The sequence below is a fragment of the Mauremys reevesii genome, linkage group 1, assembly GCF_016161935.1.
Source record: "Mauremys reevesii isolate NIE-2019 linkage group 1, ASM1616193v1, whole genome shotgun sequence".
Taxonomy (NCBI): Eukaryota; Metazoa; Chordata; order Testudines; family Geoemydidae; genus Mauremys; species Mauremys reevesii.
In genome coordinates this window covers 65,546,075-65,568,146 of record NC_052623.1, presented here as the reverse complement: position 1 = coordinate 65,568,146, position 22,072 = coordinate 65,546,075, and the positions used below count along the sequence as shown (strand labels likewise).

Genomic DNA, 22,072 nt, shown 5'->3' with positions numbered 1-22,072 from the left:
TTCTGATTGCCAGCTGAAATACTGGCCCCCTCACAGCTCTTGGCAGATGGCACAAGATAGAGCAGCCCCAAGGAAATCAGAGCAGTGCACAGCCAGCCCAGGATGGAAAAAGCACAAAGGAATCTTAGTGCCACCTTTGCACCTCCTGAATTGTGCTGTACTAGTGGCTGTTGCCAAAGATCTGGTCTTATATCTTTATAGAAGAATATCCTGTATGGAGATTGGAGGACACTGTATTTGTCATGCTCTGATGCTTGAAGAGCTTTGCAAAGCAACAAGTGAAATCTCATTGGACCTTATTTTGCCACTCTTACTCCTCCATGAGTAGTCCCACAGCAACATCACACCACAGGCCTGCATGTAATTAGTCTGTGGTTGTTCCCCTTCCTCTAGCCTTTGTCTTCTTGTTTGTCTGTCCTTAGATTCTGAGATCCCTGGAGCACGAACTGCCTTCCTTGAAAGCTCCTAGCACGTGGCAGGCACCACCGCCACAAATCTTGGACCAAACGGGAAGCAAGTTCTAGAGCAGAGGAGCCCTGCTGACTGTCTTAAACTAGGGGGCTGTCCGCTTGAGCACCTCTGCTGATCACAATTACCCTCAAGTTACAGGGGCAGAGAGACATGATGAGCTCTTATGAAGCCAGAACCCAAACTATTTGTGGATTTTATAAGTTAACAAAACCACCTTAAATTGCGCCCCAGAATCAAATGGCAGCTAGTTCAGATCATGAAGCCCTGCTGCGACATGCTGCCCATACAAAATGTCCCTTAATAAGTAGGCCACAGAGTTCTGCACTTATTGCAATTTGCCACGTGTTTATAGGCAGAATCTCCACATTGAACATACTGTAATAATCCAGTCTTCTGGGGAGATCAGCATGGGTAACTGCAGCAAGGTCCCCACCCATAGGACAAGGCTATAATCTTCTCCCCATGCATAAATGATATAAAGTGCTCTTGGCAACCGTGGCTCCCCCTGGATCCAGAAGCAGGTGGGGTCACACCAAGCCCCTCAGATTTTGAGCCTAAGCAAGCTAGAGATTTCTCCCCCACCCAGCTTTTCTGACTATTTACATGGGATGGAACACTCATCCGCTAGTCAGAATCATAGTTATTTTTAATTCACCCATTGTATGATCATTAATTACACCAATACCATGGTGATAGGTATATAAACCTGAATAGAATAGAACAGGAGAGAGATTGTGTAAAAAACGCACACAGGTTATCTGCATACCCCTGCACAAGTCTGAATAGGCTGGGGGTGAAATTCTGCCTCTGCTGAAGTCGGGGGGGGTTTGGCCAGTGACTTTAAGGGGACCAGGATTTCATCCCAGATTTTTTTTCTGAATGGTGTCCCTGAGCTTTGTTAAAAATGTGGAAATGTGTGTGTGGGGGGGGGGGTATTTTTAAAGCCCGGCTGGGTTTGTTTATTTGTACTTGTGCACTGAACAGTGATCACATGTTAACTCAGTGGGCCACACCAGGTAGCATGTTCTGTTGGCTGTGCACATTCACGACGCAAGGCAGTGGAGTGGGGCCAGGGGAAGCTCCGTATCCAGGGAGCTGTGAGGCCATGCAGATGGGCGGTGTGCCTGAGTCTGCCGTGCAACATAGCTCAGGGGCAGGCCTTCATGGCACGGCTGCAGAGGCCACAAGCTACACATCAGGGCAGAGGTGGGCAAACTACAGCCCGCAGGACCGTCCCGCCCAGCCCCTGAGGTCCCGGCTGGGGAGGCTAGGCCCTGGCCCCTCCCCTGCTGTCCCCCCTCTCCCCCACGCCACCACGCAGGCAGCGCTGTGGGCGGTGGGGTTGTGCGCTCCTGCCAAGCAGCACGGCAGCGTGTCTGGCTCTGGCCGGGCGGCACGGCTGCCAGACCTGGTAAGGGGCCGGGGCAGGGGGGTTGGATAAAGGGCAAGGGGTCCCAGGGGCAGTCAGGGAGCAGGGGGCTGTTGGATGGGGCAGAGGTTCTGGGAGGTGGTCAGGGGACGGGGGGGATGGATAAGCATGGGAGTCCTAAGGGGCCTGTCAGGGGCGGGGTGTGCAATGGGGTCCGGGGATGGGGAACAGGAGGAGTTGGATAGGCATGGAGTCCCGGGGGGCCTGTCAAGGGGCGGGGGTGTGGATAGGGGTCAGAGCAGTCAGGAGACTAGGAGCAGGGGGGTTGGATAGGGGGTGGGATCCCGGGGGTGGCTAGGGGTGGGGGGTCCCGGGAGGGGGCGGTTAGGGGACAAGGAGCGGGTGGGGTGTTGGATGGGTCAGATGGGGGCGGGGTCCAGGCTGTTTGGGGAGGCACAGCCTTCCCTACTCAGCCCTCCATACAGTTTTGCATCCCCAATGTGGCCCTCAGGCCAAAAAGATTGCCCACCTCTGCATCAGGACTGTGCAGAGATTGCACAAGTGTTCTGTGCCCAGCCCCACACATTGCAGGAGGATTTTATCTCTCCCTGTCTTCTACCTAGTGCTCCCCTATGGGCAGGCAATTTACTTGTCCTATTCATATGGCCAGATAAATCGTACTGCCCTTGTGCTACTAGAAATGCCACTCAGTCAACGGGATTCCCAGAAGAGCACAACGTGACCCAAACAACATATTAACAGTAAGACAACTGTGGACAAACACATACTGTTCACTTGACTAGCAAACCGGAAAGCCACAAGCAACAGGTGGCTTAATATATTTGCCCTCCCTCTTTATGATCCCAGCACTGGTATTCTTTCCCCATCACATAAATAACCTTTATTTACATGTCTGTCTCTGCAGCATATGCAAATACTAGATGCAGGCAGAAAACTGTACACATCTGAGTCTCTTTTCCTGTGACATCAAGTACGTTTGCTCAAGGCAGTTTCCTATTAAGAGATCTGCATCAGCCGTTGTTATGCCAGCTAAAGAAAATGTTGAAATATACTTCTGAAAAGAACTTCTGATTAAGCTAAACTAATCTAAATCAATAAACTATGCCAAGGTAGTCAACTCCTGATTATCCAAATCGCAAGGGTGATCTCTGTATTAATGTATTATTAATTATTTTTATTATTATTTATTTATTAATCTGGAACATGCTTAGAGTTTACAATACCAAACATAATCAGAAAATCAGTAGGATGGCAGTCAGCTGAACAGAGGAAAAGGCTGGCAGTTTGTTCAACAGGGAGGTTCAGAGCATCGGGATTCTACTGTATTTAGAGGTTCTGAGCGATGTATCAAATGAAATAGGAACCTGAGCTAGGATACATTTGATACACATGTTCTCAAGCTTTCAAAGATTCATAGAATCCAAGGCCAGAACGGACCATTGTGATCGTATAGTCTGACCTCCTGTATAACATAAGCCATAGAATTTCCCCCAAATACGTCCTTTTGAACTAAGCATATATTTAAAAATCAAACACAGCACACATCTAATCTTCATATAAAAATTGCCAGTGATGGAGAATCCACCACAACTCTTGGTAAATTGTTCCAAAGCTTAGTTAATCTCACTGTTACAAATTTATGCTTCATTTCCAGTCTGAATTTGTCTGGCTTCAAATTCCAGCCATTGGCTCGTATTATACCTTTGTCTGCTAGACTGAAGAGCCCATTATTAAATATATGTTCCCCATTTATATAATTATAGACTGGAAGCAAGTCACCTCTTAATCTTCTCTTTCTTAAGCTAAATAGATTGAGTGCCTTGAGTCTATCACTATAAGGCAGATTTTCTAATCTTTTAATCATTCTCATGTCTCTTCTCTGAACTCTCTCCAGTTTATCAACATTCTTCTTGAATTGTGGAAACCAGAACAGGGCACACTATTCAGCAGTGCCAGTGCCAAACACAGACGTAACATAACCTGTCTACTCCTACTCAAGATTCCCCTGTTTATGCATCCAAGGATCTCACTAGCTCTTTTGGCCACAGCATCACAGTGGGAACTCATGTTCAGCTGATTATCCACCATGACCCCCAACTCTTTTTTGGAGTCACTGCTTCCCAGGATAGAGTCACCCTTTTTGTAAATATGGCCTGCATTCTTTGTTCTTAGAGGTACACATTTACACTTAGCCATATTAAAGCTTGCAGTTGAGCATCTCCGAAACTTTTTTATTTTCTCCACACATGGCATTTGTTTGACAGAATTTAAGCAGTGATTGTCTCTTGTTTTCTTCTTTTACTAGAAACAGAGCACCCTGGATCAGCAGAATATATGTCCGAGTAGGGAGGAAACTACAGAGCAAAGACCACCACATGATTAAACGCGCTCAGTCAATGATGGAACTAAGTGTTGTGGCAATAAATTATTCCCAGTTCTGACCATGCAAGAAAGACAAACTGTTTGCTGGAGAGAGATCATAAGGGGTGGGTCAGATGACAGAGGAGAAGGCAAGGAGGACAAGAAGGAGAGCATTCAAGTTGCTTTTTTTAAGCTGTCACATGAAAGCAGAGCCTGCAATAACAACTGGCCAATTAGAATTGGTGCACATTTGCAGCTGGCAAAACTAACAACCCCTCCACACACAGACACACAAAGAAAAAGAGAGAGAGGACGGAAGTGGAAGAAATAGATTACTAAACCAAAGGATAAAGGGATTGTTGCCATTCTTGCCTTACCCTTCATGAGCTGCACTCCTCCAGCATGCCTTACCACACTGCTGGACCATACACCAGCAGGACTCCTCAGGGGCTCTGCAGTCTTGTCGTGGGCAGTTTGGTGTGGGTGCAAGTTACACTTCTTGAGTGCCTAATGACAGCCAGTGCAGGGGCTGAGCCTGATAACATCAGAGTCAATGGTAATTTCAGCCATGATTCGGCAAAGCACTGAAACACGTGCTTACCTTTAAGCATGTGCTCTAACTCCATTCTTAATCAGCAAAGTGCTATTTACTTCAATGGAATTTATGCACATGCTTAAAGTTAAGCATGCACTTAAGTGCTTTGCCAAGTGGGGTCCTCTCTCATTGACTTTAATAGGAACTGCAGTTGACACTTTGAAGAGCAATACAGAGATATTACTGGTGTTGACACTTGTGTAACGTCAGATGGGGAACTGAACATGGCATTTCCAAATTTGTAGGCCAGACACAATTAACTGCCTAGGCACACTACAGCCGGCTACCAGGAGAAGCTCTCAGAACCTCTACACTGGGGCCACCCAGCACTCTGGGGCTGGGACCATCCAGCACTCAGGCCACCTGGTGCTCTGGGACTGGGCCGCCTGGGACTCAGGCCAGCTGGGGCGGGACTCCTCCAGCCACGGTGGGGACTCGGGGCTCCTGCAGGGGAGGGAAGGGGCCTCGGGCAGAAGGGGTGGGGCCAGGGGCTAGCCTTCCCAAAGGGGAGCTTCACACGCCACCCATGCTTTTAAGTCCCTTAGGCCCAGATCCACAAAAGTCTCTAGGATTCTAACTTCCACTGATTTCAGCAGAAATTAAGGGCCTAAATACCTTTGAATCTGCGCCTTAGTTTCTCTAGGCCTCAGTTCCCCAGGGATGCACTTCTCTACCTCACATGGGTGTTGTGAAGATAAATACACTAAGGATTGTGAGGCACTCACATACTATGGTAATGGGAACTATATAAGTACCTAGATAGACAGTGCTATATTGAATTTGTGACTGAAATCCTGGCCTCGCTGAAGTATTATCTTTGAAATCTTTACTTCAGTAGCTAAACATTTTCTTCGAGAAACAATATTGGGGAAACATTATCAGTTAATATATTTGTCAGCTGAGGGTAGAATTATTTGAGCAATGCACTTATTACTTTTTCTTAACTACATATATTATGGCAGGAGTCACCTGTTGTCTTACACATTATTTTTCTTAGTACACGAGTAACATGCTGTCTTTGAAGGAACACTGTATTGCACTTACTTTGATGATGTCACTTTTGCTGGGAAGCTGTTGAAAGCAGCAAGAGAGTTTTCTCTTTGCTCTAGCTTGAGTCAATTCCGGCAGAGTTGCTTCCTGGGAACTTGGCATTGCTTTTTGGGCTGAGATCCCTGAAGGAGCTTGTGTGCTGTTTGTAACCTCTCTGTTCAAGGATTGGTATATATAGCGTAAATAAACAAGTTACACTAAGGCCTCGTCTACATTACAAAATTAAGTCAACCTAAGTTTGGTCGACATACAGCCACCACAGTAAATACTGCAGTTTTTCATGTCCACACTACCCCTTTCTCACAGCGGCATGTTTCCTCACCAGGAGTGCTTGCACCAGCTTAAGTGGGGCAATGTGTGGGGGGCTCACAGCTGGAGCCCCTTCGCCCCAACTGTCAGTCCCACAAAACTGGGTAACTAGGCAACAAAACGGCAGATTAAATTCAATGTTGATAAATGCAAAATAATGCACATTGGAAAATATATCCTAACTATACATATAAAATCATGGAGTCTAAATTATCTGTTACCACTCAAGAAAGAGAATCATTAGGAAATGGGTAGATAATAAGACAGAAAATATCATGTTGCCTCTATATAAATCCATGTTACGCTCACATCTTGAATCTTGAGCAGATCTGGCTGCCCTATCTCAAAAAAGATATATTGGAATTGGAAAAAGTTCAGAAAAGGGCAACAAAAATTATTAGGGGTATGGAACAGCTTTCATATGAAGAGAGATTAATAAGTCTGGGACTTTTCAGCATGAAAAAGAGACGACTAAGGGGGGATATGATAGAGGTCTATAAAATCATGATTGGTGTGGAGAAAGTAAATAAGGAAGTGTTACACAAGAACTAGGGCACACCAAATGAAATTAATAGGCAGCAGGTTTAAAACAAAGAAGAGGAGGTATTTCTTCACACACTGCACAGTCAACCTGGGGAACTCTTTGTCAGAGGATATTGTGAAGGCCAAAACCCTAACTGTGTTAAAAAAAGAACTGTTCTAAGAGCCTTGATAACAAAGAATCTTCATTTTTGCTTCCTTGAATGGAAATTTTGTGTCAACCAGGAGCTACTGTATGTGTAGAAGCAGGGCACACATACCAATAAGGGCCTGATCCCTGTTTTTACAAAGCACAAGAAATATAGATCTGTACACAACTCTGAAATGTACTTCAGGGTTGGTTGGTTTGTTTTCTTCTGTGATCAGAGGATCTCTGTGTGTCAATAGTTACTGATATAGCAACACTTATGATTGAGAGATGACCCCCACACACACACACACACAGTTACATCTCTAATGCAGTGGTTCTCAACCAGGGAAGGCCACAAGCAGGCTTCAGGGGCGGCCACCAAAGAGGGCCAGCATTAGATTCACTGGGGCCCAGAGCGGAAAGCCGAAGCCCCACGACATGGGTCTGAAGCCTGGAGCCCCATCACCACGGGTTGAAGTCGAAGCCTGAACAATGTAGCTTTGTGGGGATTCCCTGTGGTGTGGAGCCCCAGGCAATTGCCCTGTTTGCTACGCTCTAATGCCGGCCCTAGCTTTTATATGCAGAAAAACAGCTGTTGTGGCACGTGTGGGTCATGGAGTTTTATAGCATGTTGAGGGGGCCTCAGGAAGAAAAAGGTTGAGAACGCCTGCTCTAGTGGACAGCTGTTTGTATCTGTTTCAGCAGAGAAGAGATGGCAGACCTCAGTATTGGCTAGATAGATACTAGATACACCACAACCCTGAGTAGCGGGCATGTGTAGGAGGCAGGGGCGGCTCTAGAAATCAGGCTGCCCCAAGCAGCGGTTGAGCTCCTGCCGGCATGCCTGCGGCAGGTCCACGAGCCTGGGGCGAGCGGACCTGCCACAGGAGCTCGAAGACGGGACCCGCCGCAGTCATGCCTGCGGCAGGTCCGCGCGCCTGCTTGGCGCGCTGGTGTCTAGAGCCGCCCCTGGTAGGAGGAAATAAGGCAAATAAGGCAAAATAGGAGGAAGGTGCTTGTGAGACAAGACCCATTTTCCCCCATTCCCCTTTCCCCAAATGTTTGTCCCCTCTGGGCCCATCTCCATACTTTTGACTTTGCTGCTGTTCCCTTCCCCCATGGTGTCCCTAGCCGCTGTTTGCCAGAAGCTGGGACTGGGTGATGGGATGGATCACTTGATGATTACCTGTTCTGTTCTTTCCTTCTGGGGCACTGGCACTGGCCACTGTCAGCAGACAGGCTACTGGGCTAGATGGACCTTCGGTCTGACCTAGTATGGCCACTCTTATGTTATGTTCATGTTTTCACCCTGGTCCTCCCAATTTGTATCCCAGTGTTGGCCAGGGAGCAAACTCTGAGGGCATGTGAGGGCAGAATTAGGACACCACTTACAAGGTTGTTACTGAGTCAGCCGAAGGGGAAGAGAGATCTGACTCCAAGCGCTCTCCAGCATCCCCCACTCCCGCAGCCGCAGGACACGCCCACGCTGGGCTACGCGTTAGAACGCTCGCTCCACCTCTCCCTCTCAAACCACCAATCAGCGCTTGGCAGCCCTCCCCCCCGCAGAACCTTGTCTGTTGCAGCGCTCCATGGATGGAACGCTGAGCCAGAACCTCGGGCCGATGCGCGACTCGAGCCCGGGCAGCTCCCTGCCCCGCACAGTGCAAGCGGGATGCGCGTTCGCAGCCGGGGGGAAGCGGAGGCTGCAGGCAGCCCTAGTAGTTGCCGCCTGTGTTTAGGCAGCAGGGGGACCGGAAGGGTAGGAGGAAGCAGGAGAGGGTTTCCTGAGATGAGAGATTACTTCCGTCCATCCATCCTGCCAGCCACCCTCTCCTCAGTCTGCAGCCGGCTGGGGGTACTGAGGAACCAGCATCGGGTCTCGGGGCAGTAGCAGCCACGCTTGCTCCAGGTCAGGGGGGTGTTCTGTTGGCTCGTCACAAACCAGACCCAGAAGCCTCCGGAATTTCTGAGCTCCCTAAATCTCCACCCCAGAGCGATGGTGGCCAAACAGCGGATCCGGATGGCTAACGAAAAGCACAGCAAAAACATCACACAGAGAGGGAACGTAGCCAAAACCCTGGTAAGGTGACATGGGAGGAGGAGGCAGAGGGGATTGCGAGGAGGCAAGGCTTCTCTCTGCCCATTCCTCGGCTCAACACGTAGGGAGGTGTGGGAATCGTGAGCTAAAGGGTTAACAGGCTACCCGAGCCCCGGGGTGGGGAGCAGAGGGTGATCCTTCTTCTCGTGCTGCTGACGGGAGTAAACCTTCCAGCCTAGCTAGGGGTGTAGAACAATCAGATGGTTAAATCAGGGGCTCCTGTCCCAAGCTGAGACAGAATGGAGGAAATGTCACACCTCGATGACTGAAAGTGTCAGTGTCTCATGGAAAACACACAGCAAAATCGTTCACCAAGCAAGGAAGAGACTGACACACACACACACCTTCCATCTAAACACCCAGAAGGAGGAGAGTCTGTAACACAAAGAAAAATACATGCACACACCATCCACTTGAGAAGAGAAAATGCAGCACACACAACACATCCATCCCCATGTAGGGGGACTAACATGCAACAATATCCAGCAGTGCTGGCTACTGCAACATTACAGCTGTTGGAAGTGCACATGAAGGTGTACTCTCAAAGAGTTCTAGATCTCTAACGGGGACAGCACCAGTGGGAGTTATTGTGTTTTATTTCCCGTGGCATCTGTTTTTTAAGAGATTAAGTGCAACCTAAACTTGACCACTTTGCCTAGTCAATACAAAGAATATGTTAATACAAAAGAGGTAACTCAGATGGGATCCCATTTCATCTTTTAGGGCTCACTTCTGCCCTCAGGTACACTGGGAATAAAATGGAGCCCTTACTGAGTTGGCAGCTCAACTGGGACAACAGCCCTCACACCTGATGAGGCAATAGCCTTCCAGCTAACGAAATCTTGCTTATTAGTTTAAATAAAGGTGGCACATATGCTCCAGTTGTAAACGCTGAGCTAGAAAATCGAAGAGCGTAACTGTGCACAGATGCATGCATTTTGTTATTAGCAGTGGACTGGGCTGAGCCACTGACATTTCAGCTGCTTAAATTCAGAGTGTGCAAAAGTGCTCTTAGAAAGCTGGTTAATGGGAGAGATTTTCATTTGAGCTCTAGCTCCCCTTTCCTCAAAGTTGTTTAGAGCTCTTGCTATTCTAATTCCACCCACAAAACCTTGAGTGTTTATTAATAGCTCACTATCCTTTCAGAGCTCCCCTCCACACCAAGAGTGAACTGTTTCAAAGAGAAGCCTGTTACTATAATGTCAGGGAACTGCTGGAAATTCATAGCTGGGATTTTTGCTTTGCCAAGAAGCTCTCGACACGTAGGGCTTGTCTACACCTGTAAGTGTAAACTGTAAGGCTGTAACAGCGCCACTGTGGGGCTTAGTGAAGATGCCACCTATGCCGACGGGAGAACGTCTCCCATTGGCGTAGGTACTCCACCTCCCCGAGAGCGGTACCTATGTCAATGGGAGTAGCCCTCCTGTCAACATAGCACTCACTGTCTACACCAAGGGTTAGGTTGATATAACTGTGTCGCTCAGAAGTGCAGATTTTCTACACCTTTGAGCATCGTAGTTATACTGAAAGTCTGATTTAGGCTTGGTCTACGCTAATCTCCTAAAACTCCCCCATCCTAGAATCCTGAGTGACTGAGCTAGCCTAGAAAATGGGATTTCTTTTCAATTAGATTTGGCTGTAATCTAGTGTTAACCTGAGTGAATCACCTTAAAGGTGACCTGAAATGCTCTTTTAAAAATACATTAAAACTGCTGATGTTTTCAAATCCTTAACACAATAGATCGAGTTATTTAAAAAAATGCATTTTAAATTAAAATGTTTTAAGGTTGATTTAAAAATGCCTTTGTTTTTTCTTTACCAAAAGGCACGTGACTGCTTTTCTCTATTGTTCCTACCACTCACTGATGTGTGAAGCAGCTTCTCTGAATGAAGTGTCTGTGACTAACAACAGACCTTATCTCTGGTGAAACAAATTGTCTGTGACTTTCTTTTATTATTTCGATGCCTCTCCTGTTCCTGATAATACGGAGCACTTAGGGTTTGATCCTGTGCCCCTTTCAAGTCAATGGAAAAAATCCCACTGATGAAAGATGGAGAATTAAGCCCTTATGTAGCACTTTTCACCCAGAGATTTTGAAGTGCTTTAAAAAGCATTATTAGCACTGTTTAAATAGATGGGGGAAACAGAGACACAGAGAGGTGGTATGACACACCCAGGTTAAGAGGGCAGTTCAGTAGAAGAACCAGGGATAGAACTGAAGTCTTCTGATGCCCTATCCACTGGATAATGCTATCTTCCTCTTTTCTGTCATCCGTTTGGTTTTTCTCCTCTCACTCTTCTTTGTTTATGACCTTTTTGCTGTCCTTTCCCTTCCTTCTCTCTTTTTTCCCCCCTTCTCTTTCCCAGTCTGCTTACTAGCTTCTCTCCTCTCACCTCATCTTTTGCCATTCTCTTTCCATTGGCCACTCTTCTGCCGTCAGCCTCCGCTCACTTGGCACTTCTTCCACGCAGCGCTTCTAGAATTAGATAGTAGCACCAGCTCTAGCTTTCTAAAAATCAAGCTGTTTGGATCAGGACTGCAGACCCATTATTATTCATATTTGTAGCATAGTACCCCCTGGGGGCCTCAACCAAGACCAGGGTTCCTTTGAGCTAGGCACCGTAGAAACACATAGTAATAGACAGTCTTTCTGCCAAAATGCTTACAGTCTAAACAGACAACGGTTGGGAGAAAGCACGTATTATTGTCGCCATTTTGCAGATGGGGAACTAAGGCACAGTGAAACTAAGTGACTTACCCAAAGTCACACGAGGTCAGTGTCAGAGCTTGGAATTGAACCAGGTCTCCAGGGACCACAAGCATCACACAACCATCCTTCCTGTATGCACAATTCCTCAGCTTGAACCCAGATATGACTATCAATTCCTCCTTTACTTGCCTGCCCAGTCCTGATCTTAGTGCTGTGTGAATCCTCTACTCCTATTGATTATGTCCATAGTATCTCATGTCATCATATAACCATCTGCTCATGTCTTGGTTGGTAAGAAGCTTCTAAGTCCACCTATCCATTTCTTCCTTCTGTGTGGTCCTTGAAATATTAACATGTTTGTATTTATTCTTAGTTATAAAAGCCTCTGTCTAGTGCTCTAGGCTCCAAACAATAATCATACATCAGAACAGAAGTCAGTGGTTCAAAATGTCCATAGAAGACCATCAACTTCTTCCTTCCTTCCTCTCCCCTTCCAAGTGACCTATTAGAACATTCAGTCACGCATCCTTAAAATAAACTGACTAGAGTTACGACTGGTATCAGGGGGTAGCCGTGTTAGTCTGTATCCACAAAAACAACAAGGAATCTGGTGGCACCTTAAAGACTAACAGATTTATTTGGGCATAAGCTTTCGTGGGTAAAAAACCTGCTTCTTCAGATGCAGTTAAACAGTTCTGATTGTTTATCAAATATATATTTAACTTAAGGATATTTTTGGCACATGCTGACCAAAATAAAATAAAAAATGAGTGTCCTTTGATATTGTTTTTAACAATTTCCTCTCCCAGTGGATGGTAATTGGCTGTATGATATATGTTTTGTTCTAAAGTGACAACCCAGTCAGGGAACATAATTATTTTTCAAGCATCCCACATCTATTAGATATCTCAGGAAATACCTAAGAACATGTTTTCTGTCTCAAAGAACTTAAAATACAGATACAACAAGAGAGACTACTAAACAGCCCAATTGTGGGAGGGAAGAGGACAGAAATAGATAAGCAAACATTGAGGAATAAAACTCACTTTACCTTTCCCTAGGGAAATTCAAGACTACTGATCTGCAGAGAATCTGTGAGAGGCATTATTCTATTTAAAGGTGGGGGCGGGGAATACGGGAGATTTCAATATTGTTGAATTAAACTGTCTGATCTACTGTAAATACAATTATCCTCTATTACTCTTCCGTTAGCCTATTGTGCTTCAGCTTTTCCTTTCAGCTTCTTAGCATTCCTGTGAAGCAGTTATGACAATGGAGTAAACTGTTTTACGTTAGACCTTTTGAGTATTTCACTGTTTGAGGTTTGAAGCTGAAACCACGCCAGTTCTTTATCTTGATTTTCTGCATCTATTTTTAAATGAGCTACCAAGACAATTGGTTAAACTGGTAACAAACTGAAATCTTCTTTTCCCCCCACATTTTAGAGGCCCCAAGAGGAGAAATATCCTGTAGGACCATGGCTACTGGCACTGTTTGTTTTTGTTGTCTGTGGATCAGGTATGAACACACCACTGAGAATAGATAAAGAAGGGGCAGGGGAGGGAGTTGAGCTGACAGTAGAAAAGCATTTAAGAGCCTGATGCAGCTCCCACTGAAGTCAGTGGCATGGTTCCCATTTACTTCAATGAGAGTGAGATCAGGCCCTAAAAGTTTGTGGACAAAATTCTGACCCAGGACGCATGCACACAATGCTTCCACTGCAGCCAATGGGAACCTCTGTGTGTGTATTTATGAACAAAATTTGATGCTTAGCATATAGTGCGGCTCTGGATCTGTCCCAGAGAAACTTACATGAGCATTTAGGAAAAGTTTCTGGAGATTGCAAGTGGTTTAATATATTTTTCCTCTCAAATCTTAAGCAATGAGTGATAATTATATAGTCTTGCTTAGAACAAATGCATCCTAAGCGGAAAGCTTTTTCCACTTTCAGTCTAAAACTGGAGTTTCATTCCTGTGTGGGACTGGATGGCTCAGGTTCCATGTCCTATTCATTTTTCTTTCACCTCTAGGCTGCAGGTTTGAACCTGGGCTGGGATGGTAATAGTGTTACCATGTGATGAATGTGAAATATATTCAGTGGCTCAAACAAAATGAGTCCTTTGTAGCAGTCCAGTTCCTAGCAGCCAGGTGTCCAAATCACAAAACCTGCATTACAGTTTGGCTGCAGGTGGCACACTTATTGGCAGAGTCAGAAAAGAGGTCATTGAATGGGAGAGATTTAACTACCTTCCAGAGCCGAGTTAAGACTCAGTAGCGTGCGGGAGCATATGATTCCACTCCCTTTGCTTTTGTACCCAGAGGAGTTTCTTTCCCCAAGTTGTCCATCTAAGATCTTTCACAAGAATTGATGTGTGTTTTATAGTAATTTTTTTAAGAGCCCCAATATGGAACGGGTCATAGGTAGACCCACCCTGGAGTAATGATTAGTCCATTGGTATTGCTCTGTTCATAGAGCTACCCATTGGTATTGCATTGCTTTCAGAAATGCAGTGCGACGACCTTTGTGTTGATGTCTGACTTTTTTGAGAACTTTCTGTTCCTATTTTTTCATCTAGTCTTAAAGCAGAATTTCAACTCCCCGCAAAAACAAATGGTAGTTATGGTAAATCCACCACAGCCCATTGCAGCTAGATGTGTTCTTCTGATGCCTCATTCCTTATGCACTCAAATCTCTCCCTCTCAGATGGGAGTTTTTGGTGAATGAGGGTTGTCCCTGTAGTTATGTATTGCTAAAGCTAACAATCATGTAGAGCATAGCATTAGACTGCTGCAAACTCTCAGGCCTTCAGCTAGCCTGCAGCTCCCAACTCCATTACGTCTGTGGTGTCCTGTGAACTTTCATGTTTATTTATTCCCTTACGTGGCCTCTAACTAAGAATAAAGACGACGATGCTTTTTAGACACATCAGTTGTGATGTCAGTGTCTCAAGAAAAAATAGTTTCTTCCCATAACAAGACATCAAGTGGTTTCAAACATGCCCTGGCAGCAAGAAAGAAAGAGCAGGGTCAAAGCGCAGGGGAGGGCACCGAAGGATCCCAATCAGGGCTCCAATGTACTGGGCAGTGATGGCCAAACAGCACACATGCAGCCCCTGCCCTAGACCTCACAACAACAAAAACTCTAAGAAAAGTGACAAAAGAGTGATTTTAAAAAAAATGTAATTGAAAATAAGTCAATAAAACAAAATCAGAATGTTACTTATTTTTAGAAATTAAAACTATGTTAAACAGCTGAACATGGGAGATGCAGAGAAGATAAATATGCTGGTGATAAATGACAGAAAGTACATCCAGTTGATTGCTAAGTAAGAACATTTTGTGATCTGGAATCCAACCCTGCCTTCTTTACTCATGCTAACCAATCACTGACTGAAATGGGAGTTTTGCCTGAGTGAGAACCACTGAACTGGTTTCATTATCTGAAGAGACATCGTAATAATGTGGCTTAGATGTTTATCTTTGTCATTTTTAGAGCTTGGTCAGACTTTAGTCTTCAGTAATGTACTTGCTATAGCAATGTTTGTTCTTTCAGTAGTGAATCCATTAGACAAATGTCTCCTTTTCCCACAGACATTTTCGGGGCTGTTCTTCTGGGCTATTACAATCGCACACAGCTTTTGCTGTAACCCTTTTAATTATTATTGCTTTGTGAGCCCCATCCCCAGGGTGCCAGGCACTATACAACCATGTAACAAACAACATGGTACCTGCCCCCACTGCACATCTCTTTGCACCATGCAACCCAAAGGCCAGATTGTGCCACTGGATGAAGTACATGCATGGCTACCATTCCATTTGCAATGTGGACCTCAGTTTTGAGAGGGTGCCATTTTGGAAAGGTTTTTTAGGGTTATTGCAGCATGAGGAAGGGAATTCCTAGCTTATGTGGCTAAGATTTACAGATGTTAAAGCTAGAGAAGACCACTTGGATCGTGTAGTGTGATCCCTACATTTTGCAGGACTAGTCTCCACTTAATTCCTGCAAATGTCTTATCCACTATCCATCACCTCCATTGGTAGCCTCCATCCAATGGCTGTTACTGTTGAGAACTTTTTCTTAATGTCTAACCTGAACTTTTTTCCTTCCTTAGCTTCAGGCCATTGCTCCTTATCTACCATCTTCTGAGAATGGAATAATTCCCTTTCTTCATTTCTGTTATTACCTTGAAGGTATTTATAAACTGTGATCATGTTTTCTCCCAGCCTTCCCCTAGTCTTCTTTTTTCTAGAACATGCCCATTTAGTTCCCCCGCTCTCTCCCCGTAGGTTATAAACCCGAGCCTTGTGTCCTTTGTGTTGTGTTTGTATATACTTCCTAAATGTTGAGGACTGGAAAGAAACACAATATTTCAGGTCTGCTACATGGTCTGGCCTTATTATCTCTCTAGTGTATAGATGTGAAGCCTATTTATGTATCTGAGACCAGCAATGGTTTCTGTTCCATTTGCTTGTTTTGCAGGGGTGTTGCACTTGAACCTAATATTTCGCTTGCTGTCTTACTATCGCCCCTTGGTCTTTGGCAGACATCCTGTTTCCCAGATAGCTGTCCTCCAGTCTGTATCAGTGCTGCTTACTTCCTGTTCCTGGGTGTATGGCTTTCGTATTTGATTTCATCTCATTGCATGCAGCCCACTCTACAAAATGATTCTTATCCTTCTGTGTAACTGGCTCATCCTGCAAGGTTGAGATTGTCAACAGTTTGAGCACGGTTGAATTTACATCTTCCTTTAGATTACTAGTTAATGTATTAAATAATCTGGGTCCTAGTATGTGCCTGTGACACTACGTATAGAGAACTTGCCATTTACAATATCTTTGCTCCTCAGATCGTCAGTCAATTTCTAATCCACAGTTTGGTATTTGTATCTTCTTGGTATTAGTCACTATAGTAGAATAAAAATATACTGGTGTAAGAACAATCTTATTAAGATGAAGGTCACAGACACCCAAAAGCTGAGGTACTATTTTCGGCTCTGCCACTGATTCACTGTCTGAACTTGGGCAACTCACTTAACCTTACTGTGCCTATGTTCACTCATCTGTATAAAGGACATAATGCTCACCACTCTGAGGCAATGTGAGGTAACATTAATTAAGGATTGCAAAGTGCTTTGAGACCCTAGAATGAAAGTAGCCATGTGAGCATGAAGTCTTATTGTTCTCTGGTTTCCAAGGCCAGCTGAGATTCTAATGTCGTGGTACAGGATCTGTACATCACTGGGGGATGTAAGTGAATTTACCTGACCTGCAGTTGTTTGGTAAATCCGTCCATTTATTAACTAAGTCAGTAAAGAGGGCAAAGAAAGGTAATTGTGTGGAGTGATCTATTTTAACAAACCCATGCTGGTGTAGAGATGTCTTTCTCCCAAATGTTTACATTGAACATTCAAAATAAGAGTCAGAGAGTTTGCCTAGAACAACTGTCAAGCTAATTGATCAGTGCATATTCTTCTTGTTACTTCCTACTCCCTTTTGCCCTTTTTACAGGCACCTCTCCTGACCTACAGCATTTACTGAAGAGACTGAGAGCTTGCAAGATTTCCTTTGCAACTTCTTTTAGGATCTTCAGAGGCATTGCGTCCATGGTTATAGATACTTTGCTCCATCCGGCACTCTAGCACCAACTCTTTGTTACTCTCTGCTCCTGGCATCTCCAGCAATTGTCTAATAATTTCCCTGAATCCTAAAGGAGGTTGTCCCATTTTCATTGTAACGAGTTGAAAACTGAGCACCCATAGTTATTTATTCCAATCAAGATAAATGAAGCTTTCCAGCTAGGTTAGAGAGCTGACTTGTTTTCACTGGTCCTTCCCCCCTCTCTTTTTGACCCCTCACGTTTCTGATTGTATTTCTAGATTCTTTATTCCTTGCGACCAATTCTCTTCCTCTCTAGAGCTAACACAATTTCATTTTGCTGGTTTGTTTCTTTTATGCTCCTCTGTGGCTAGCTTGGACCTACTCATCTCACCCTCCTTTTCATTTCCTAGACACGCTTCCTTCAGTTTCATGTCTTCCTGTGTCCAGCTCTTCAGCCCAGATGGGTTTTTACGTTTGTCTTTCCTCTACCCTGCTGCCTGTTCCAACTGCAACTCATTTTATTCTACCAGCTTCCTTATTTCTGCAAGATTTGCTGCATGAACATGTAGTGGAAGGTTTCTGCCTTTTAGAGTTGGGGATTGAATCCAGCAAGGTGCTGGGGATCCTCAAATCCCTTTGAAGTCCCCTGACTAGCCACACAATTGCAAATGCCACCCTTGGTCTCCCAACACAAAGCAGTCACACTGTCACAGTGTCAGAGCACCCAGGACCTCAGGACCATTTTAACGCCCATGCTTCATGCCTGCTAAGCCATCCTTGTATTTTTGATACTTGAGATGCTGCTATGCAACCAATAGAACTTACTCTGCTTGTTAATAATCCTTTGGATCTGTTAGTTACTAACAGGCCTCCTTTCTGGGCACTAATGTCCATGTTGAATATTGTCTCCTTCTAGTGCCTTCCTTTCTGTCCTCCCGTCCTCCCCGTTTCTCTTACTCAGCCATACACTCACTGGCAGTTATTCTCTCAGCTCTGCTCTCCCACCATTAAGTTATTAACTTCTCAAAGTCTAGACTCCCCACTTCCTTTCTCTCTCTCTCTTTGAACTTCCTCAGCAACTCCGCTGTCTTCCTGTTCCTTGCTGCACCTTGGAGTCAGATGTTATTAAACAGATTCACTCACTGGTTTACAGGCAGAGCTGGATGCTCCGTGGAGTTTGGTTTTTATAGACCCTGTTGCAAAAATAGTAGCTTTCTACAGTACAATAGGTCAGGCAAACTGGGCCCAACAGGGTGACAGAAGCAGGTGTTTTTCACTAGTTTTGCTGCTTCATAGCCTAATCGACTTGTGATTCCATTTAGTATAATATTGCAAGAGGCTTAACTGACTGGACTGAAGGGCAAATCCCATTCGATTGAGGAATCCTGTTTATTTAAGCAAGAAAAAATAAACCTCAGAGAAGTGAGTTATAAAAGCACGTAAAGAACAAAATACGAAACAAACAAAATCATGTATTAAAAACATCTACAAAATCAAAACCACAAACCCTACCCCAAGCAGAGTTTCCACCCAAAAGAACCGCCAGAGGCTCCATGAAATCCACTGTGGACTTTGCCATTGCTATTGATTTTCCACAGAAGGTGCTCAGATAACACAGATAAGTGGCAGCAAAAAGCTCTATGATAGACAGATAAGAGAGTTCCAGGGCCAGATCCTCAGCTGTTGGAATTTGGCATCACTTCCTTGACTTACATACACCAGCAGAACATCTGTCCCCTGAAGTTGGCCATTATTTTAAGTATTACCGTTAAAAAAAAAAAAAGGGGGTTTGGCCTTGTGTCCAAAATGAAGGCCCGACTCTGCAAACCCTTGTAGAAGGAGTCCTTAACCATGCAGTACGTCTGTAAACCGGCTGGAAACGTGCTTTCCAGGGTGGATAGATAGACATCTGTTAGTGCAGCTCAAGCTAGCACACTAAAAATAGCAGTGTGGCTGCGGTGGCAGCTTGGGCTCCTTGCCCAGCCCCTTGGGTACTTACATGGGTGGCTGGCCGGGGCCGCCTCCTGTGCTGCTGTGGCCACACTGCTATTTATAGCGTACTAGCTCAAGCAGAGCGAACGCGTGTCTGGCTAGCCCTGCTGGGAAGCACCGTCCCAGCTACTATGTAGCCATGCCCTCATTGACTTCAGTGGAACTTCTCAAGTGTCTGCAGGATGAGGACAGAGACTCGGCATAGATTACTGCAGCTTAGCAATCAAAGTGACGCTTCCTGATCTTATGCCTTTTACCGTCTTAAGTTTTCCAAACACACCTCAAAGCTCTAAAAGGGCAACAGACGAGGGAGCTCTATGAAAATACATTTCCAGGGCACGTGTCTTTTCACGGGATGTGCTCAGCATCTGCAGCTGCGTCAGCACACTTGTGCTCATTGGTTCCAGCAGATGGATGCCATTCCAGAGCTGGGGGATTAGGAGGCAGTGATGGTACAGATGAAGAGAACTTATGTCATGTTTATATAATTAAGGCTGCTCGATCCTGCAGCCTTTCAACATATTTAACGTCCCATGAAATCAGCGGGAGTTTTGCTTGCATGAGGTCTGCAGAATCAAGTCCTTAGTAATACATGTATTAACTATACTAAAGAACAGGAAATACAGTTACTCAATGCTTGGGTCCTTTTCTCTGTGGAGGTATAGTACCAGTTTGTGTCATCAATTTTGATACCAATAGAGATTTCTGTTTCAACCGTGATGGCACAATCGGCCTCATGAGGATGGCCATACTGGGTCAGACCAAAATCCATCTAGCCCAGTATCCTGTCTGCTGACAGTGGCCAATGCCAGGTGCCTCATTTGCATTTAGCCAGTTCTGGTGAACTGTCCCATTCTGAAGACTCTATCTTCTGATTTGAGATTTGTATCCCCAACAGCTAGTAAACAGTAGTCAACACTGCTCTTGTCTGTGGGCTGCAAACACAGGCCCCAGTCCTGTGAGTCTTTGTGGGCAGACACATGTACAGTGGGGCTCTGCATGGGTCCACTGGAACTGATCTGTTTGCAGGCTTGAGATGACAGTGCCCCATCCGGGAAAACCTCACTCCCAAAAATCATCCCATCAGCTTCCATGCAGCTCCTCACATGAGTGCATTTTTGCAGGATCGAGCCCACGGTACGGAATAATATGTGTTTAGATGGCCCAACCCTACAAATCAGCTTTAGCAATAATTAAAGTAGGCCAGATTTGTGAGAGGTTGTATTCCTGTTACTGGTCTACTACTTATAAGGAGCCGTTTTATAAACAGCCCTGTAACAAGAAGTGATTGTTCCCAAGAAAGAGACCCACCAACTTGTTAAGTGTACGCAGCTGTGCCTGGCAGCGCTGCTGTACACACTCTAGTCGAAGGGGTCTAATCCCTCATCAGCTCCGGAGGATTTACGCATGGTACTTCCATTAGCATTCCTAGACGGTACCTGCATAATCCTTTTTGCATCAGTGGGGGGAGCAGGCTCCTACTCAAAAAAAAAAGTCCACTGATCGAAGCACTTTCTAGATAACATCTAATCATGCATGTGAGAACATGAGCTATTCAGCTGTTTAAAGCAGCGTATCAGAGTACAGGATTGAATTTCAGGAAAGTTAACCAGCATTTGAACAGCCTCTCTTTTTGCCTTGTTTCAGCTATCTTTCAGATCATACAGAGTATAAGGATGGGCATATGAGGAGCTGCGTAGATTTGACATTGCCTTTATCATCCAACATGGTGGACCAGATACAATTTTAGCCTGACATAAATGTGAAGAGCTCTTATCTGAGAGTACCTGTGTGTTTCCTCTTGAATGGGGCAGACCAAATTACCTGTTGACCTGTCATATCGGTTGCGTATGTGTTTTAACTGCCACAGCAGAAAAGGACATTTTGCTTTTCTATTGACTTAATGAGTTAACCACATTGGTTAGCTGTCAGTGCTGTTCAGTTGATTTATTTCTTCTTTTACCTAATGTATTTATGTGTGATCATGTGAGTGCCTGTTTATCTACTCTGTACATTATAATTGTTTTATGCTGGAACTTTGTTTTTATTACAAATAAATATTCATGTTCAACTTGACTACATTTGTTCCATTTTTTCCAAACATATGGCAGTATAGACAGCCTTCCCCGCTTACCACACACACTAGTGGCCAAACCTTGAGGTCCTTACTCAGGCAAATCTCTCACTAGATCTGATTTGCCCTCACACAGGTGGAAATCAAGAGTTGCTAGCGTTACATTATTTGGAGTTGCAACTGTTTTACACTGGTGTGAGATGAGAAATCATGCCTACTGGAAGGTCTGCCTGAGTAAGAACTAATTAAAAACTCAGTTAGGACATTGGGAATAGTTACGTTATAGCCATTTAGGACTTATGTTTTCACAGCAGGATGGTTTCAGGATTTTCCTTTGATTACCAATCCTCTGACAGCTGTTTGCAAAGAATAGCCTTCCCTTCCCAAAGCAACAGGAGTGACTTGAGAGGAGATTTAGAGGAAAAGGTTGGCGTCCTGAGGTTCTTTCACATCCCTTTATTTTGGAAAGTCCTTTCTCAACCCCCAAACATGTTTAATAAAGTGATGATTGTTCTGTAGATGCTAAATGTCCATCTTAAAGAAACTTCTTTCTAGTGTTGCACACCAGGACAGGGAAAGATCGTTTCCCAACCCGTGGGGGAGAGGGAGGATTTGCATACGCACAAGTGGCAGTTAGGTGACTAACCACAACTGACTTAGACCGTTAACTACCATTTGTGCGTTTGAAAATCCCCCCCAAAAAACGCTAAATTGAGATTTCAAAGAGGCCTAAAGTAGGTAGCATCCAACTC

At 44.9% G+C, this 22,072-nt stretch overlaps 1 protein-coding gene and 1 long non-coding RNA gene across 2 annotated transcripts in view; one reads left to right on the top strand and one right to left on the bottom strand.

Annotated features, from left to right (window-relative positions):
- LOC120395767 overlaps positions 1-8,433 on the bottom strand; it is a 48,538-nt gene extending 40,105 nt beyond the window's left edge. The window contains exon 1 of the long non-coding RNA XR_005592781.1: positions 8,239-8,433. This is a non-coding gene — a long non-coding RNA (uncharacterized LOC120395767). The remainder of the gene's footprint in view (positions 1-8,238) is intronic.
- A 13-nt stretch (positions 8,434-8,446) lies between these two features.
- On the top strand, positions 8,447-21,277 carry SERP2 (stress associated endoplasmic reticulum protein family member 2). The gene is made up of 3 exons (XM_039520443.1): positions 8,447-8,926; positions 13,102-13,174; positions 20,894-21,277. The coding sequence occupies exons 1-3, from the start codon at positions 8,843-8,845 to the stop codon at positions 20,932-20,934; spliced, it is 198 nt and encodes a 65-aa protein (XP_039376377.1). The 5' UTR covers positions 8,447-8,842; the 3' UTR covers positions 20,935-21,277.
- The last annotated feature ends 795 nt before the right edge of the window (positions 21,278-22,072 follow it).